The sequence below is a fragment of the Salmo salar genome, chromosome 20 (genome assembly GCF_965601325.2).
Source record: "Salmo salar chromosome 20, fSalSal1, whole genome shotgun sequence".
NCBI lineage: Eukaryota > Metazoa > Chordata > Actinopteri > Salmoniformes > Salmonidae > Salmo > Salmo salar.
The window spans coordinates 26,402,099-26,420,715 of record NC_138310.1 but is presented as its reverse complement, the minus strand read 5'-3'; the positions used below and the strand labels follow the sequence as shown (position 1 = coordinate 26,420,715).

General features: G+C 41.9%; 2 protein-coding genes across 3 annotated transcripts; one reads left to right on the top strand and one right to left on the bottom strand.

Annotated features, from left to right (window-relative positions):
• The first annotated feature begins 4,685 nt into the window (after nucleotides 1-4,685).
• LOC106580370 (translation initiation factor eIF2B subunit alpha) lies at nucleotides 4,686-10,174 on the top strand. Of its 2 annotated transcripts, XM_014161341.3 has the most exons (10): nucleotides 4,746-4,887; nucleotides 4,992-5,057; nucleotides 5,283-5,384; nucleotides 5,577-5,713; nucleotides 5,908-6,024; nucleotides 6,137-6,249; nucleotides 6,359-6,427; nucleotides 9,478-9,553; nucleotides 9,659-9,784; nucleotides 9,882-10,174. In XM_014161341.3, exons 2-10 carry the CDS (start codon nucleotides 5,045-5,047, stop codon nucleotides 10,035-10,037), a joined length of 909 nt encoding a protein of 302 aa, XP_014016816.1. In that variant the 5' UTR covers nucleotides 4,746-4,887; nucleotides 4,992-5,044; the 3' UTR covers nucleotides 10,038-10,174. The 2 variants fall into 2 exon arrangements, with proteins under 2 accessions (XP_082822429.1, XP_014016816.1); XM_082966303.1 differs by having other exon boundaries at nucleotides 4,686-5,057.
• A 1,236-nt stretch (nucleotides 10,175-11,410) lies between these two features.
• LOC100195679 (transmembrane emp24 domain trafficking protein 2) lies at nucleotides 11,411-14,033 on the bottom strand. The gene is made up of 4 exons (NM_001140708.2): nucleotides 13,762-14,033; nucleotides 13,127-13,319; nucleotides 11,833-11,940; nucleotides 11,411-11,619 (listed from the first exon to the last, which is right to left on the bottom strand). Exons 1-4 carry the CDS (start codon nucleotides 13,939-13,941, stop codon nucleotides 11,495-11,497), a joined length of 606 nt encoding a protein of 201 aa, NP_001134180.1. The 5' UTR covers nucleotides 13,942-14,033; the 3' UTR covers nucleotides 11,411-11,494.
• Between the last annotated feature and the right edge of the window lie 4,584 nt (nucleotides 14,034-18,617).

The window sequence follows — 18,617 nt, the reverse complement described above, 5'->3', positions numbered from 1 at the left end:
GTGTATCGTGAACTATGATGAACAACCATACCCTGGCATTATACTGGAGGTTGAAGAACAATGTCAAAGTAAAGTGCATGCACAGGAATGGTGTCAACAAGTTCTACTGGCCAAGCCCCAAGAGATGATATCAACTGGTATGGGGATTACCAGATTGTTTGTCTGATGCCAGAGCCATTGCCAGTGAATAAAAGATCCGTTCAAATTTGCCACAGTATCTGGAAGTACTTCGAGGAGCACCTGACTGTGTGAAAGTGGCAGATGTGAACTGGCTACTAGTGAAGAAGCCGTCAGTAGCTAGAAAGCAATGGAGATTGGCTCAGAGATAAGATGTTATGTCACGTCCATGGCAAAGAGAAACATATCTGAAGTAAAAGTGAAGAACAATACAGGGAAAATTCCATGAACATGTTTTACTGCATACAAAATGTTTGTATCAGTGTGGTTAGGAAAACAGTTTGTGTATGTTCAATGTTCGTGTTTCTAATGTTTAGTGGACATGTTTTATGTTTATTACAATGTGTTATGAAAGACATTTTAGTCAATGGGCATCTTTTGGTCTTAATCTTTGACCAATAACCCTCATTTTATTGTTAATATTTAAATCAACCCATCTTATGAAATCTGAAAATATTTGTAATGAAAAATATTACTAAAATTGATAATTTGTTTGAAATAATCTTATGTTTGTCATTGGTTTCACATTGTGTCACTGGTGTTACATTGCGTTACTGGTATTACTGTATGGCATATTGGTGTTCTGGCATCAGAGTTAACCAATTTAATTTAATGTTTTTTTGTATCAACCTAACTGTTGCTGCATTCATTAGTAAACATTTTAAGGATATGATCATTCAATTTTGATGATTCAACCTCTATTTCTAATGTTGCAAGAAAAAATGTCAGACAATAGAACTTGACACATGCAGGTCTAAAGTAAATGATTACTAATCCAAACTATTTCTTAGTATCATCATTAACCTTTTGTCTGATTATATATGCAAATTAAAGACTGAAATTACATTCTCGAAAGCCTGAATTGTCATCTAAAATATAGGTAACACCAGTGACAAGGTACCACCAGCATTTTTTTATGTAATGTAGTGAAACTTTTAAGCTGTCATTTGTTGATTTATAATGGTAAGGGGTTAACTATTATCTAAGTTTTTTTTAAATTATTATTATTTATTTTTTTAATAATAAAAAATGTGTATAAGTTTGCTGTTCAAAAAGACCCAGATTTTCAAATCTGACAACTATGTGGCTGTGTATGGAAATTGTCTTTCTTGGGCTGGGCGTCAGTAAAACTGCAGTACCGAAACAAAACTAAGGCCAGCATCCCGGAGTGGCCTCTTCACTGTTGATGTTGACACTGGTGTTTTGCGGGTACTATTTAATGAAGCTGCCAGTTGAGGACTTGTGAGGCGTCTGTTTCTCAAACTAGACACTAATGTACTTGTCCTCTTGCTCAGTTGTGCACCGGGGCCTCCCACTCCTCTTCTGGTTAGAGCCTTGCGGTTGTGGGCAGTGCAGTTTCCATACCAGGCGGTGATACAGCCCGACAGGATGCTCTCGATTGTGCATCTGTAAAAGTTGAGGGTTTTAGGTGACAAGCCAAAAGCTATTGAACCTAGCATGCCATGACAATGAAAATGGTATATTCTAGGACTGGGCGGTATACCGTATTTTACGATATTCCGGTAGATGCACATACCGGTTTGGGTATTTACTTCATTTTCTAGAACGGTATTTGAATGTTTGGTTTGTTAAATGTGATTCACCATGTGTAACGTCCATTTTTACAGTTTACTCTTCTACTTGAGTCATCTCTCTCCACGCTGCTTTCTACACAGACCTAGCCCCACCCCGTCACTCAAGGGGTGTATTTGTTGTTGCTTGACCACGAGACACTTGCGTTCAGTCTGCATGGTCAATGCAGCACAAATAACAATGTTGATGACAACGATGCTGTTTTCACTTTGCTTCTTAATATAAATCCACTAGCGATCGATAAATTACACTATTAGTTTGTGTTTCTTACATTTTCAAACAGCTAGTTTGTCTTTTCTTAATAACTATTAGGGCTAGGCCCCTTTTTTCTCAATTTCCGCCTAAATGACATGCCCAAAGGAAACTACCTGTTGCTCAGGCCCTGAAGCCAGGATATGCATATAATTGGTACCATTGGAAGGAAAACACTTTGAAGTTTGTAGAAATGTTGAGAAAATCCAAAGAAAAACCAACAAGATTTATTTTTGAGAGACCATCCTCTTAGAAAGGCAAGTAAAAGGTCTATTGAAAATTAGCTCCCTGGATGCAATTCCTATGGCTTCCACAGGGTGTCAGCAGTCTGTTCAAGGTTTCAGGCTTGTAACTTTAAAAACGAATAAGAAATACGTTTTAGTACAGGGACGCAATCTTGGAAATTCGTGTTTGCGCGCACCATGAAGACAGGATGTACCTGCTAAAATCGGTTTCCTATTGAATATACTTCTTTCCGTAACAAATATTATAGTTTGATTACATTTTATGGTATCTGAGAAGTAAATAGAAACGTATTTAGACTTGTTGAAACAAAGTTTAGGGTTAGATTTTCGGATTCCTTTCTCTGCATGTTGAACAAGTGGATTACTCAAAATCGATGGCGCCAACTAAACAGACTTTTGGGATATAAAGAAGGATTTTATCTAACAAAACAACATGTTATAGCTGGGACCCTTTGGATGACAAATCAGAGGAAGATTTTCAAAAAGTAAATATTTAATCGTTATTTGTGAATGTATGAAACCTGTGCCAGTGGAAAAATATTTTTAGGTGGGGTGTCGTCCTCAAACAATTGCATGGCATGTTTTTGCTGTAATAGCTAGGGTAAATCAGACAATGCAGCTAGCGGGAGGCCTATCCCTAATTAACAAGTTGGGCATAAATCGTGTTAGACGGTAATGCTAATCAAAAGGGGACCATCGCGCTCTCCCAGAAGCTTGGCTGGTGCGTAAAACCCGCAAATTCAGACAAAAGCTGTAATGGGTCCACACTCAAAAAGATATTGCATAAAGCTTACTTCATTTTTCAATATTTGTATTATTTTCACTGCATCAGGGATAGCGTACACAGACGTTAAACCTTTGCAGCCTTCTTCATTGTAAGCTATTAGCTAGCTAATAAAAATGTACTCAGTCAGAGCAAACAAACTATACAGCCTGATAATACCAGTGATGGTGTAGACCTAAAATCAGCATGTCGTTTGTGCAACAGTATCTTCTAAATCAAAGAGGATTACGCGAAGCATGAATATGTTAGCTACATGAAGTAGCTAAGACAAAACATTAAATATCGCCAAAGACTATAGGGTCCCCTAGGAAACAATTATCAACACTTCAGTTCCTACCCTGTCACAATAACTCCTCCCTGGCATTTTCATGTCAAACACTGTATTCGAAGTGCCCATTATTTTATTCTAAACTATAGAATTAGAACAATCATTATATTTCAATGACTCCAACAGTTCACTCAAGTTTTGCTCTGAAATAGCAAGTCAATTCACAATTGCAAATTTTGGTTAAAAATAAGGCCTAGATTGTTGCCCATATCGTGCAGCCCTACATAGCTGTGTGGAAATTCTCAAATGAGTGGAGGAAATGGAAAAATAAATGTAGGAAAATGCTGAAAATAGTTTTGGGTTGAAGTTGAATTGAACAGTATGGAGGAAAAACCAATTGAAATCACATGACGAGGAAGTGATAGTAGGTTCCAATCTAATAACAAATCACTGGATGGAAACCAGCATTTAGACATTTTGTGTATCTACTAACAAGGTTGATTACCTTTCCTGACAATGGCTGGCAATTATAGCCAGCTTGTTGGTCCTCGTCATGACTAGGAGGGCATTACTCATCACCATGACAGCATCCAGACACTTAGACAGGGTGCACTAAGGGAAGGAGAAAGACTGAAATTTGCTTGATTGTCCAACTGTCTCTTTGAAGTGGAGGCTAGCTCTGTAGATATTTGCACAGAGAATAATACTAGTTAAATATCTGGGGTTCTCTGTTAGCTTGCTGGCCCTACCATATGAGATTTGCATCCACAACAATGACCAGAAGACTGACTTCATCCTCTGCAGAAAAACACAGAACTTAGCTTAACAGCTATAACAGATGGCTATTGTTATGACAATAATTAACTCTTATGCCTATTCATCATGCATTCATGTGATAGTGATAAACTGTAGTAGGCCAACGTTACTGATTGCTAGTTAACGTTAACTAGCTAAATGAATAAAATTATACAATGTTAGCTAGCCAGCTACAGTAGCCATTTAATTCCTTCATAAAACTCATTCAATGCAAGCAAGCTTGTAAGCAATTGTTTTCACTACATAAATGGTAACGTTACACTCCCAATGTTTAAAAATCTGAATTATTGTTTGAGATTATGCTTTATTAAAGTTTATCTCTCCATTTACCTGAAGCCATCCCTATAACACAAACAGCTTGCTAGTTAAATTATATTCTAGCATGCCAAAATTAAAGCCCTGCACAAAAAATAACAATACAATGTTGCATGGCCAGGTGCACCTGGTGAGTGGAGTTATCTTAATCACTAATGGAATTGTCTAAAATGTCAACACCATGTGAAACGAATTTGACCAACGATAACTGAGATATACGTCATCAAATTGCGACATCAGCTACACCATGCCAAAAATGAGCAAACGTTTACCTAAAAATCTGTAGCTGTAAGAGTGACAGGATTAGCTAATATACTTATTTTATTTTACACAAATCAAGGACTCTCTGTTCTCAGTCCAAAACATAAGAAGCAACTCTTGAAATAGCGTCATCCGCGTCAGGAGGAAAAACGTGCTGTTTCATCAGCTCGAGCAAGGTAACGTTATATGTTAGTTAGCTAGCGTAGCTACGTTAATTGTCAACAATAATCCTTCTGGCATTTACTAGGTTAACTGCCTAGAAAGCTTAATCTGTTCAAAGGTGTCATCTGGCCTGCTTCCTGCTTTTGTTGAGGTGTCGACTTGTTTGACAGAATGGACAAAGATGGTGAGTTGAAGTCTCATTGATGAATTTGATGAGTAGACATGCTAGAGACCCTTATGGCCATAGATTCCTGCATGATCTTATAGTTGCTTTCATGGGGGTTGTTTCCATACATGCACAACACTATCCATACAACTCTAAATAAAGGATAATGTTTTTAGTGAGAGTGTAATCAAGTATAATGTGTTTCCATTTGACTTTGACTTGCCCATGGCCATTTCCTTTCAGAGCTGGTGGAGTACTTCAGGACACAAGTGAGACAGGACCCTGAGGTTCCCTCTGCTGTGGCAGCTATCCGCACTCTCCTGGAGTTCCTCAAAAGAGACCAAAGTCAGATTGTCTTTTTTAAAACTTTTCTACTCTCCACTTGTTATACTGATATCTAGTGAATCAGGTTTTTTGTCTGATTACTGAAATCAAAATATTTTCATCACTGCTGAAGAGTTTGCACTCGATTTATAAATTATTAGCAAACAGACAAGTTGTGGTATTGATTAGCTTATGCTTTATGTCCCTGAGCAGGTGAGACCATCCTGGGCTTGAGAGAGAACCTGACCCAGACCATCAGGCGTCTGGAGGAGGCTGACTCCTCTGTGGCTGTCTCGTCTGGTGGCGAACTGTTCCTCCGCTTCATCAGCCTCACATCGCTGGAGCACCCTGTGAGTAGAGAGGGGGCCCTCACCTATCCTCCTCACTGTAACGCCAAGGCTACTCTTATATGCTCCGAGCCCACTTTTTAAAGTGATATTACATGTATTTAATACGTGAGAGTTGCTTGAGTTGTCCAGCATACCATCATGATTTAAGATGTCATTTTCAGAAATATTAAGTGTTTTATTTGTCCCCCAAACAGGATCTCTCTCAATGCAAGAAAGTGATGGTAGAGAGAGGAGAGCTCTTTCTTAAGAAAATCTCCCTTTCCAGGAGTAAAGTAGCAAAACTCTGCCATACCTTTATCAAGGATGGCGCGGTAAGTATTTCTACTGAATTTTTAAATTTTAATGAAGATTCCAAAACCCGCTCCACTGGGACACTCATGGTGATTCTGCCTGACAAACACTGTTCTCTATTGTCATTCACAGAAAATACTGACACACTCCTCCTCCCGGGTGGTTCTTAAGGTACTGGAGAGTGCAGCAGCTGACAAGAAACGCTTCACTGTCTATGTCACTGAGTCACAACCAGACTCTGCAGGGTGTGTGGTCAACACAAACATATGCATATGTCTAATGTAAAACTAAGTAAGCAAGCCCTAAAGAGGAACTTGGAAGACTATTCACAAGTGTACTCTTTTCTCTTTCCAGACGACAAATGGCTGACAAATTACGGAATCTAAACATTCCGGTCACTGTGGTTCTTGATGCTGCAGTGGGGTAAATATCTAAACCATTTCAGTTGATACATGAAATGAAAGCCCAGCTCAATCACACCATGTTTCTTCGAAAGACCATACAGTGCCTTCAGAAAGAGTTCATACCCCTTGACTTATTCCACATTTTGCTGTTACAGCCTGAATTCAAAATGAATTAGATTGAAATAGTTTCTCACCCATTTACAGACAATACCTGATAACGATAGTGAAAACATGTTTTTAGAAATGTTTGCTAATTTATTGAAAATTAAATACAGGTATCGAATTTACATTAATATTCACACTCCAAATTGAGCTCGGGTGTATCCAATTGCCTTTGATCATCCTTGTAATGTCACTACAACTTGATTGGAATACACCTGTGGCCAATTCAATTATTTGGACATGTTTTAAAGAGAAATACATCTGTCTATATCATGTCCCACAGTTGACAGTGCATGTCAGAGCAGAAACTAGACCATGAAGTCCAAGGAACTGTCCATAGATCTCAGAGATATTTGCCTCATCACAACTCTATCTGGGGAAGGGTATAAAAATGTATATAGTGTTGAAAGGTTTCCAAGAGCAGTGGTCTCCATAATTTGGAAATTGAAAAAAAATATGGAACTATCCAGAGCTGGCTGTCCGACCAAACCAGGCAAGAAGGACCTTGGTCAGGGAGGTGACCAAGAACTCATTGACCACTCTTACAGAACTACAGAGTTCCTTGGCTGAGATCAGAGAACCTGCCAGAAGGACAACAGTCTCTACAGTACTTTACCAATCTGGCCTTTATTGGAGAGTGGCCAGACGGAAGCCACTCCTGAGAAAAAGGCACATGATGGCATGCCTGGAGTTTACAAAAAGGCACGTGAAAGACTGAGATCGTAAGGCAAACAATTCTGTGGTCTGATGAGACAAAAATATTACTTTTTGGCCTGAATGCAAAGCGCTATGTCTAGAGAAAGATGGGTGATAAGCTGTGCCTGGTTAACACCATCACTACCGTGCAGCATTGCGGCAGCAGCAACATGTTATGTGGATGCTTTTCAGCAGCAGAGACTGGTAAGGACAGAGGGAATAATGAATGGAGCCAAATACAGGCAAATCCTTGATGAGAACTTGCTTCAGCGTACAAACGACCTCTAACAGGACAATGACCCCAAGCATACGGCCAAAGCACTGCTGGAATGGCTTCAGAACAAGAATGTGAAAGTCCTTGAGTAGCCCAGCCAAAACCCTGACTTGAATCCCATTGACAATCTGTGAAAAGACTTGTCAATGGGACCACTCCCTATCTAACTTAACAGAGCTTGAGAAAATACCAAAATCCAGATGTGCAAAGCTGATACAGACATACCCAAGATGACACAAAGCTGTAATCGCTGCAAAAGATGAATCTACAAAGTATTGACTCAGGTGTGAATAGTTATGTACCATCTAAGGTGCGTACGCAGTAGACCCCGAGACTGCTGCGCAGCTCCCCCCTGGGACAGCCCTGCAGAAGAAATATCAGGCCACAGAGAGATGCACGAGATTGAACTTCACTTAACTTTTCCCCCTGTTAGTTAACACTCAACGTTTCACTTTACTGTGGCAATTTGGATTGAATCGACACAATTAGCCACTTTAAATGCAACATACTGAAACAAAACTATGCAAGACTTAGTATGCAAATCTAACTATGCAAGAGATTTTGTTGTAGGCAGAATGCATCGGCATTGACATGCACGACTCAGCCCGTACTATATACACAGACCGGTGCGGCATAACCAATCAGAGCTGCACTAGGCCTATATGCAAAAAGACCATTGCCATATATGGATCTGTGCCATTTACTTTGAACTGGATTGTTTACAGCATGGTCGTAGATGTATCCACATGTGCACATTTTGTTAATATCCTTTGCTGGTTAGTGAGTTATTAGCCCAGTAATGGATCATTTGTAGTCAGCAATAGGGGTGTGATTGCTTCCTACAAGAGCACAAAACATGTACATCTCTAGTCATCTTTGAAAAGCTAGTCAGGTAAAAAATAGCTTTTGTCTTTAATGGGCAGTTTTGTGTTTTTGAGACATGCTTGAATAAGCTAAGTAGCAATAGGCAGAGGGTAGCATAATTTGTCTGATTGTCTAATGGTAGGGGAATAATAATGCATTTTATTTTGTAAAATTGTTTCTTGCATCAAACAACTTTTTTCAGTCACCTTGTCTGAAAGACAAGTGGATAAACAGGTGCATCTCATGGAATGTAGGCCAACATTGAACACCACACATTGGCTGCTACTGTAAACTGAATGATGGAACGGCTATTTCCATGTTAAATTGTTATGGGATGCATTTTCTCCCTTGTTTTTGATGGTAGGCCTACATTATGATCAAATAGCCACAGTAGCCTACATGGCCACTTAAAACTGTAACTTAAAGCAGGTACAGCCTCAGTGTTCACAGTAAACACGTGCTGGAAGTTGCACTGAATTTTTAAAGTTAAAGTTTGCGCTCAGCAGACCTGAAATTTGCTCAGTGCTGAAAACAATGTGAGGGAACATTGCTTATGTACGCTGAACAAAAGTGCTGAGGAGTATTTCTGTCGGTAATAAAGCCCTTTTGTGGGGGAAAAACTCATTCTGATTGGATGGGCCTGGCTCCCCAGTGGGTGGGCCCACGCCCATCCATGGCTGCACCGCTGCCCAGCATATCTGTGAAATCCATAGATTAAGGCCTAGTTTATTTATTTCAATTGACTGATTTCCTTTTATGAATTGTGACTGTCAAATCTTTGAAATTGTTGCATTAATATTTTTCAGTATATGAAATATTTGTTTCATATTCAATACATTTGCAGACATTTCTAAAAACATGTTTTGACTGTCATTGTGTGTGAGAGAATCTATTTTGAATTCAGGCTGTAACACAATGTGGAATAAATCAAGGGGTATGAATACTTTCTGAAGGTACTGTAAATACCCTGTTTTACCTATACCCACCTTTTGGATTTGTACAGGTAGCCTAAATTAACAAAGCAGTCAGTGAAAGCTGTATTTTATTACAGTACTGAATGTTTTTTGTTAAAGGTATATCATGGAAAAGGTGGACCTGGTGATTGTGGGTGCAGAGGGAGTGGTGGAAAGTGGTGGCATTATCAACAAGGTATATTATGAATTGGATAACACACCATTCAGACAGTCTCATGTTGATGTTACCATTTACAACACAGCGGTTTACCCTTTATTCTGCATGCAATTCACATGATAGATTGGCACCTATCAACTGGCTGTGTGCTCCAAGGCTCACAACAAGCCTTTCTACGTTGTGGCAGAAAGCTTCAAATTTGTCCGACTCTACCCTCTAAATCAGCAAGATGTCCCAGAACGATTTAAGGTAATAGCACCAAAATATGATCAATTGGCTATATAGTGATTATTTCTGTAGTTATGATGTCCTAACTAGTGGTCTCACTTTGCTCTCTGTATTTCAGTATAAAGCAGACACACTGAAGGCAGTGGAAGACCTAGCAGAAGAACACCCCATGATTGACTACACACCGCCATCACTGATTACTCTTCTTTTCACAGACCTGGGGGTCCTCACTCCTTCAGCAGTCAGTGATGAACTTATTAAGCTGTACTTGTAAACCACCACTAGAATACTGACAAAACGCCATCAAATGGATGAACTTGATGCAGATCTTGAACAAGTGAAGTCACCGTTCTATATGCATTTCATTAATGTCAATCCCCCAGGGAATCTGCCTTAAACAAACCAAAAACACGTGTGTGTGTGTGTGTGACTATTTACCCCCTACTTGTTTTACTGGAGTTTGAAAGGTTCATCTGACCCATACCAGACTGTGTGTAAAAACCAGCAATTATAGCGGCGTACTGTGTAACGTATTGCAAATTAGAAGTAATCAATCTCAAAAGGAAAAAGGAGACACTTTTTATTATTATGAACAGGACTTGGGTCATCCATAGTTTAACTTTTGAATGTTTGTCTGAGCTCTCTCGTGTTGGCTCAGATTAGTTATTCACCCTCTGTACCCAAAATAAAACATCCCTTGAACATAAATACCAATACAAACTATGAATAAGTCTGTAGGAAATTGTCCTCATTTGATAAATAGAAATGCTCAAGTGACTACTTAAAACTGGCAACAGCTCAGATCCCATACCAAGGCTTCTTTTGTACTGCCCTTGCCCCAAAAGGTAGAATCATTACTAAAGTATATGCCATTACTTTATTTTTACCATTAAATGGGCATACTGTGACTGATTGGCACGGGAAGTGTTAAACAAATACTTTTTTTTTTTATCAAGAACTCCCCAGAAAAAAAATACAAGCTGAACAGTTTTGTCTAACTAAAACAAATTTAGAAAGAATAACAGATCAAATACAACACTGGGCTTGGAATGATGTGTCCAGTGTGGCTCAATTGGTAGAGCATGGCGCTTACAACAGCAGGGTTGTGGGTTTGATTCCCATGACGGACCAGTATAAAAAAATGTATCCACTCACTGTCGCTCTGGATAATGGTATATGACTATGTAAAAGCAAAAATATTTCCACCACCTACTCAGCGTAGCCTAGTGGTTAGAGCGTTGGACTAGTAACCGAAAGGTTGCAAGATCGAATCCCCGAGCTAACAGGTACAAAATCTGTCGTTCTGCCCTTGAACAAGGCAGTTAACCCACTGTTCCTAGGCCGTCATTGAAAATAAGAATTTGTTCTTAACTGACTTGCCTAGTAAAATAAAAAAAATTCTATCCACAGCTATAAGATGAGAAAAGCTCATCCTAATGGCATCCAACGTTTTGGGGCGGTGGCTTTGAATGTGCAAATACTCAAACCTTCCTTGATCAAAAAATAACAATACCCTCTTCAGCGCTATTGATGTTAAAGTCTGAGGAGTCAATGCGAAAACAGTATTCCGCGAGTGGAAAAACATGCATATGTACCATGGCCTGAAGTACACAAACAGAAAAACAGGAGATTGGACAAAAGTCTTTTCAGATGTTGTTTGATTTCCAATTTTGAAGTATGGTGTGGCTAATAGCTCAAGTGAATAGTAAATAATTTGAGGGAAAAAATGTTTTACACAACTCTCCGCACTTCGAAAAATCTCTTCAGGTAGTAGATCTGTCCAAGGGTCATGGCTACCAGCACAAGAGCTTCAAAGAAGGACCAAAGCACCACTCGGCTGTTTGTGTTGTCATTAACTGGAGGGGAGAAAAACACAGGACAGTACATTAAACCACTACTGCCACTGAAGTGTTTTCACTAAGCTGTCAAAATTGGGTGTTCTTGACATAAAGGCATGAAATGTTATGCAGTTTGAGATAAGAGGTTAGGTCCATATGTTATTCATTTTCTATGGAAATAGCACATTATACATGGCTGTTATTGAAGTAGCAGCACAGAAGTGGTCTTACTTGCTCTGTGTATCCTCTCTCGGACCTCCATGTATTCCTGCTCGTGTTTTACTGCTGTCATGGCAACTGCTAGCTCATTAATCATCTCTTCCAGCTTGTTCTGGTGGGCTGTGAAAAAGAATGGAAAATTAACAAGTAGTACAGTATACAACATTTTGCAAAGTTAAAGTAACCCCAACAAGCACAGGCACATCCAAGTAAATCAGGTACAACTCACATCAAGGTTAGGTTTATTGTAGATGCTGTTCAAAGTGATGTAATGACTTAAGCAATAAAGAGTTGTGCAGGAAATGTTCGTACATCAAACAACCAGTAAACTGACATCTCCATCTCTCTACCAAAGCTTGGGTATACCCATTGTGCAAAACATTTGTTAACTAACCTTTACATTAACCTTACAAATACATTGTCAGATACATTGAAGTCATTCAAGCCTGTCTTTAGTGCATCTAACATTAAATAACATCTCCTGTAACATAGCAAACTTGGATTAACATAAAACTAAAGGCACCATTTGAGCTGGTCGTGCTGTGCAAACTGCTCCATGAGTGGACACAAGTGTACTGATTTGATACAAGATGTATTATTGAAACTGACCAACCAACACTTTTGAAAAACTGAGGGCAAAAGTAATTGACCCAATTTGTTTCCTGAATGCCCATATGGCAGAAGCTATGGGGGGCATAAATTCCTAAATCCATTCACCATCTCAAGTCATTGCCAGTTAGCATGTGAGTGTCCATAAAGCAAAATAAAACAGCACAACCCAGGCAATTAATATGACTAACTATGAAAATGGTACTATTTAAATTCACTCTGTTCATTTTGTAATTCAGTACTTGGGGTAAGCAACACTACAGAGAAGAGTCCATTTTCTCCAAGGGCATTGAAGAACGACCATCTCTGACCTCATGCAATAGTGTTAACCTACCGTCCCAGGTGTCTCCACCTGATGGAGGGTGGAGAGCAGAATGAGAAAAGGATGAATATGAAGAAAGAAGGAATATGAAGGAAAGAGTTTTCCAGAGAACCTACAAATATAGGGTGAGATTATATTCCCAACATCAGTCAGTGTGACCAGAGCTCTACAATGCAACCATTTTACTTGAATGTGTGCCTAAATATTTTGCTGTGCAATCTGGAATTTTAATTTAGGAGCACCAGTGTGCCTAGAAAAATGAAAGATTCTTGCTTTATTACCTGAAATATTTTTATTAGGTGTACACTTGCTCTTTGTAAAAAAAGGTCAGTGTTGAGCCCTGGTGCCCATTGCTGCCTCTTCACCCCAGTTTACCTTCTGTCTCCATGCCGTCTCCCTTGGGGGCCTCTCCAATGCCAATGGTGAACATGACAATCTTGGGTGTCATGGTGGACATCTTATTGCTGAAGCAAAACTTGTATGTGCCATCCATATGGGCAGCCACCGAGTACTTCCCACTGGATTCTCGGTCTCCTTTGTAAATCTGCTTCCCATCTGGACCTGTGATCTGCAAATGAAAAGTACCTACATAGTCATTGACAATCTATGAAACATTAGGCAGCTAGTTACTCATGTTTTGACTGGACAGCATCAGATATACAACACCACCATCAGTACAAACTCAGATATGACCAATAGCCCTAACATGAAGTCATCCCTTGGCTCCTGATATTTTTTCTTAGGTGATAATCTCGCACTGTCAGTCAACCAAGAGAGTTTAGCTAACGAATGTAGCTACGTATAATGCTTGCTCGCTAGCCATATGGCACAATTTGAGGGACGTTTGGAAGCACGTTAATTTAGCTAGCTACCTACCTACCTAGTTAATGTTTCGCTAGTTAGGCCCATGATTAGCCAAAGCTAGCTAACAGCTGGGGGGGGGGGGGGGGGGGGGGCTTTCCCCGCAATACATTTAAGAAAGAGGGCACCTTTCACAACTCAGACTTTACCTCCACATCGATGTCTAGGAAACCTCCTTCGGCCACCTCAAACATGAGGCCCATCTTGGTACCAGAGTTGACTCGTTCAAAGAAACACTCTTCTGCATGAGCGTCGATGCTTACGAAGTAACCTGACGCTGTGGCGGATAACATAGCTAAAATTACCATACACTCCGAGAGAGTAAACATGATTGCTGTTGTTTTTCGCTACTGTCTAGCTATGTGAAAAATAGATTAGCGAACAAAACGCTCAGCCGCTGACTTACGGAGGAGGAGCCAGCAGTAGAAGGGGGGATGCAACTTCCTCGCAAATGCTGCCACGTAAAGACGGGAAAACGAGCCGCGTCGAGGTTCAAAAAGCCATTCGATTGTGCCCACTCAAATTGACCTCAGGCCCCTGGTCCAAGACCTGGGTGTATTCATTAGGGCGATTCGGTTGCAAAACGTTTCTTAAACGGAAGCAAACAAAACGAAATGGGGATTGACCAGCCTGAATTTGGCCATTAGAAACTCGTTTTAGTAATACAACTGTTTTGGACTAATGAGTCAGTGGCGACCCGTCATTCAGTGCAGGTGGGACTCTTATATATTTTTTGTCTTTTTTGGGGGACTTGCCTGTTTTGCATGTTATTTTGGCATTAATACGTGTCACATATCAGTTTGCAAACAATGTAAACAAAATAAAGTATATATCATTGAGTTAATAAAACCGTATACAAACATGGTCTCTTTTATGTTTTCTTGAGTAAGGCAGCTCCAAAACGCAGGTGTTTCAGCCTAGCTCAGTGCTTTCTGGGTTGGTGGGGAAAGCCAGCAGAAAATACAGAGCGTTGCGCCGTGATTGGCTCAGTGTTCTGTCACTCACGGGGACACTACGTCACTGCCAAGTCTAAGGGTAAAGCTCGAAAATTCAAGCCCCTTGGGTGCTGCTATAGATAAAATGCCCATCTGCCTCACACTAATAATTTGGTCCATTCACCTGCTCTGAATGACGGGTCGCCACTGCCAGGGAGATATGTATACTGTAGCTAATACTAAGTGTATGTTGTGTAGTAAGCTCTTTGTAGCCCATGTGCCTCACCCTAATAATTTGGTATATTTTCACCTCTTAATTTTGCCTACTGTCCTAACTTGGTGGTGCACATGTAGCCTATAACTTTTTTGAGAAATGTAATCGAATATTGTAAGAGCTGTCATTGTCCGCTTATATGCCCCCTTTATTTATCCTACGGTTCTGACTTGGTGTACTGGGGGACTTGCCTGTTTTGCATGTTATTTTGGCATTAATACGTGTCACATATCAGTTTGCAAACAATGTAAACAAAATAAAGTATATATCATTGAGTTAATAAAACCGTATACAAACATGGTCTCTTTTTTGTTTTCTTGAGTAAGGCAGCTCCAAAACGCAGGTGTTTCAGCCTAGCTCAGTGCTTTCTGTGGTGGTGGGGAAAGCCAGCAGAAAATACAGAGCGTTGCGCCGTGATTGGCTCAGTGTTCTGTCACTCACTGGGACACTACGTCACTGCCAAGTCTAAGGGTAAAGCTCGAAAATTCAAGCCCCTTGGGTGCTGCTATAGATAAAATGCCCATCTGCCTCACACTAATAATTTGGTCCATTCACCTGCCCTGAATGACGGGTCGCCACTGCCAGGGAGATATGTATACTGTAGCTAATACTAAGTGTATGTTGTGTAGTAAGCTCTTTGTAGCCCATGTGCCTCACCCTAATAATTTGGTATATTTTCACCTCTTAATTTTGCCTACTGTCCTAACTTGGTGGTGCACATGTAGCCTATAACTTTTTTGAGAAATGTAATCGAATATTGTAAGAGCTGTCATTGTCCGCTTATATGCCCCCTTTATTTATCCTACGGTTCTGACTTGGTGTACAGGGAGAAACACTGTAAGAACGGCCCATGTTCTGAATTCTGTCATAGTCTGGGTAGCCATTTGATTAGCTGTTCGGGAGTCTTATGGCTTGGGGGTAGAAGCTATTTAGGAGCCTCTTGGACATAGACCTGGCGCTCCGCTACCGGGTGCCGTGCGGTAGCAGAGTGAACAGTCTATGACTAGGGTGGCTGGAGTCTTGGACAATTTTTATGGCCTTCCTCTGACACCGCCTAGTAAAGAGGTAGGAAGCTTGGCCCTGGTGATGTACTGGACCATACGCACTACCCTCTGTAGTGCCTTGCGGTCGGAGGCCAAGCAGTTGCCATACCAGGCAGTGATGCAACCTGTCAGGATGCTCTCGATGGTGCAGCTGTAAAAACTTTTGAGGATCTGAGGACCCATGCCAAATCTTTTCAGTCTCCTGAGAGGGAATAGGTTTTGTCATGCCCTCTTCACGACTGTCTTGGTGTGTTTGGACCATGATAGTCATTGGTGATATGGACACCAAGGAACTTGAAGCTCTCGACCAGCTCCATTACAGCCCGTCGATGAGAATGGGGGCCTGTTCGGCCCACCTATTCCTGTAGTCCACAATCATCTCCTTTGTCTTGATCACATTGAGGAAGAGGTTGTTGTCCTGGCACCACACTGACAGTTCTCTGACCTTCTCCCTATAGGCTGTCTCGTCGTTGTCGGTGATCAGGCCTACCACTGTTGTGTCGTCAGCAAACTTAATGAGGGTGTTGGAGACATGTTTGGCCACGCAGTCGTGGGTGAACAGAGAGTATAGAAGGGGACTAAGTACACACCCCTGATGGGCCCCAGTGTTGAGGATCAGCGTTGCAGATGTGTTGTTGCCTACCCTTACCACCTGGGGGCGGCCCGTCAGGAAGTCCAGGATCCGGTTGCAGAGGGAGGTGTTTAGACCCAGGGTCCTTAGCTTAGTGATGAGCTTCGTGGGCACTATGGTGTTGAACACTGAGCTGTAGTCAATGAACAGCATTCTCACATAGGTGTTCCTTTTGTCCAGGTGGGAAAGGGCAGTGTGGAGTGCGATTGAGATTGCGCCATCTGTGGATCTGTTGGGGCGGTATACGAATTGGAGTGGGTCTAAGGTATCCAGAAGGATGCTGTTGATGTGAGCCATGACCAGCCTTTCAAAGCACTTCATGACTTCCGACATGAGTGCTATGGGGTGGTAATAATTTAAGCAGGTTACCTTCGCTTCCTTTAAATGAGGCTGAATGAACTGTTTCATTTACATTTACATTTACGTCATTTAGCAGACGCTCTTATCTAGAGTGACTTACAAATTGGTACATTCACCTTATGATATCCAGTGGAACAACCACTTTACAATGGTACATCTATATATTTTTCTTTGGGGGGGTGGGGGATGGGGGGTTAGAAGGATTACTTTATCCTATCCCAGGTATTCCTTAAAGAGGTGGGGTTTCAGGTGTCTCCGGAAGGTGGTGATTGACTCCGCTGTCCTGGCGTCATTAGGGAGCTTGTTCCACCATTGGGGTGCCAGAGCAGCGAACAGTTTCGACTGGGCTGAGCGGGAACTGTGCTTCCGCAGAGGTAGGGAGGCGAGCAGGCCAGAGGTGGATGAACGCAGTGCCCTTCTTTGGGTGTAGGGACTGATCAGAGCCTGAAGGTACGGAGGTGCCGTTCCCCTCACAGCTCCGTAGGCAAGCACCATGGTCTTGTAGCAGATGCGAGCTTCAACTGGAAGCCAGTGGAGTGTGCGGAGGAGAGGGGTGACGTGAGAGAACTTGGGAAGGTTGAACACCAGACGGGCTGCGGCGTTCTGGATGAGTTGTAGGGGTTTAATGGCACAGGCAGGGAGCCCCGCCAGCAGCGAGTTGAAGTAATCCAGATGGAAGATGACAAGTGCCTGGATTAGGACCTGCGCCGCTTCCTTGTAAGGCAGGGTCGTACTCTGCGAATGTTGTAGAGCATGAGCCTACAGGATCGGGTCACCGCCTTGATGTTAGCGGAGAACGACAGGGTGTTGTCCAGGGTCACGCCAAGGCTCTTAGCACTCTGGGAGGAGGACACAATGGAGTTGTCAACCGTGATGGCGAGATCATGGAACGGGCAGTCCTTCCCCGGGAGGAAGAGCAGCTCCGTCTTGCCGAGGTTCAGCTTGAGGTGGTGATCCGTCATCCACACTGATATGTCTGCCAGACATGCAGAGATGCGATCCGCCACCTGGTTATCAGAAGGGGGAAAGGAGAAGATTAATTGTGTGTCGTCTGCGTAGCAATGATAGGAGAGACCATGTGAGGATATGACAGAGCCAAGTGACTTGGTGTATAGCGAGAATAGGAGAGGGTCTAGAACTGAGCCCTGGGGGACACCAGTGGTGAGAGCACGTGGTGCGGAGACGGATTCTCGCCACGCCACCTGGTAGGAGCGACCTGTCAGGTAGGACGCAATCCAAGAGTGAGCCGCGCCCGGAGATGCCCAACTGGGAGAGGGTGGAGAGGAGGATCTGATGGTTCACAGTATCAAAGGCAGCAGATAAGTCTAGAAGGATGAGAGCAGAGGAGAGAGAGTTAGCTTTAGCAGTGCGGAAAGCCTCCGTGACACAGAGAAGAGCAGTCTCAGTTGAATGACCAGTCTTGAAACCTGACTGATTTGGATCAAGAAGGTCATTCTGAGAGAGATAGCAAGAGAGCTGGCCAAGGACGGCGCGCTCAAGAGTTTTGGAGAGAAAAGAAAGAAGGGATACTGGTCTGTAGTTGTTGACATCGGAGGGATCGAGTGTAGGTTTTTTGAGAAGGGGTGCAACTCTCGCTATCTTGAAGACGGAAGGGACGTAGCCAGCGGCCAAGGATGAGTTGATGAGCGAGGTGAGGTAGGGGAGAAGGTTTCCGGAAATGGTCTGGAGAAGAGAGGATAGGGTCAAGCGGGCAGGTTGTTTCGCTGCCAGACAAGACTCTGCTGATAGGTGTAGCAGTGGT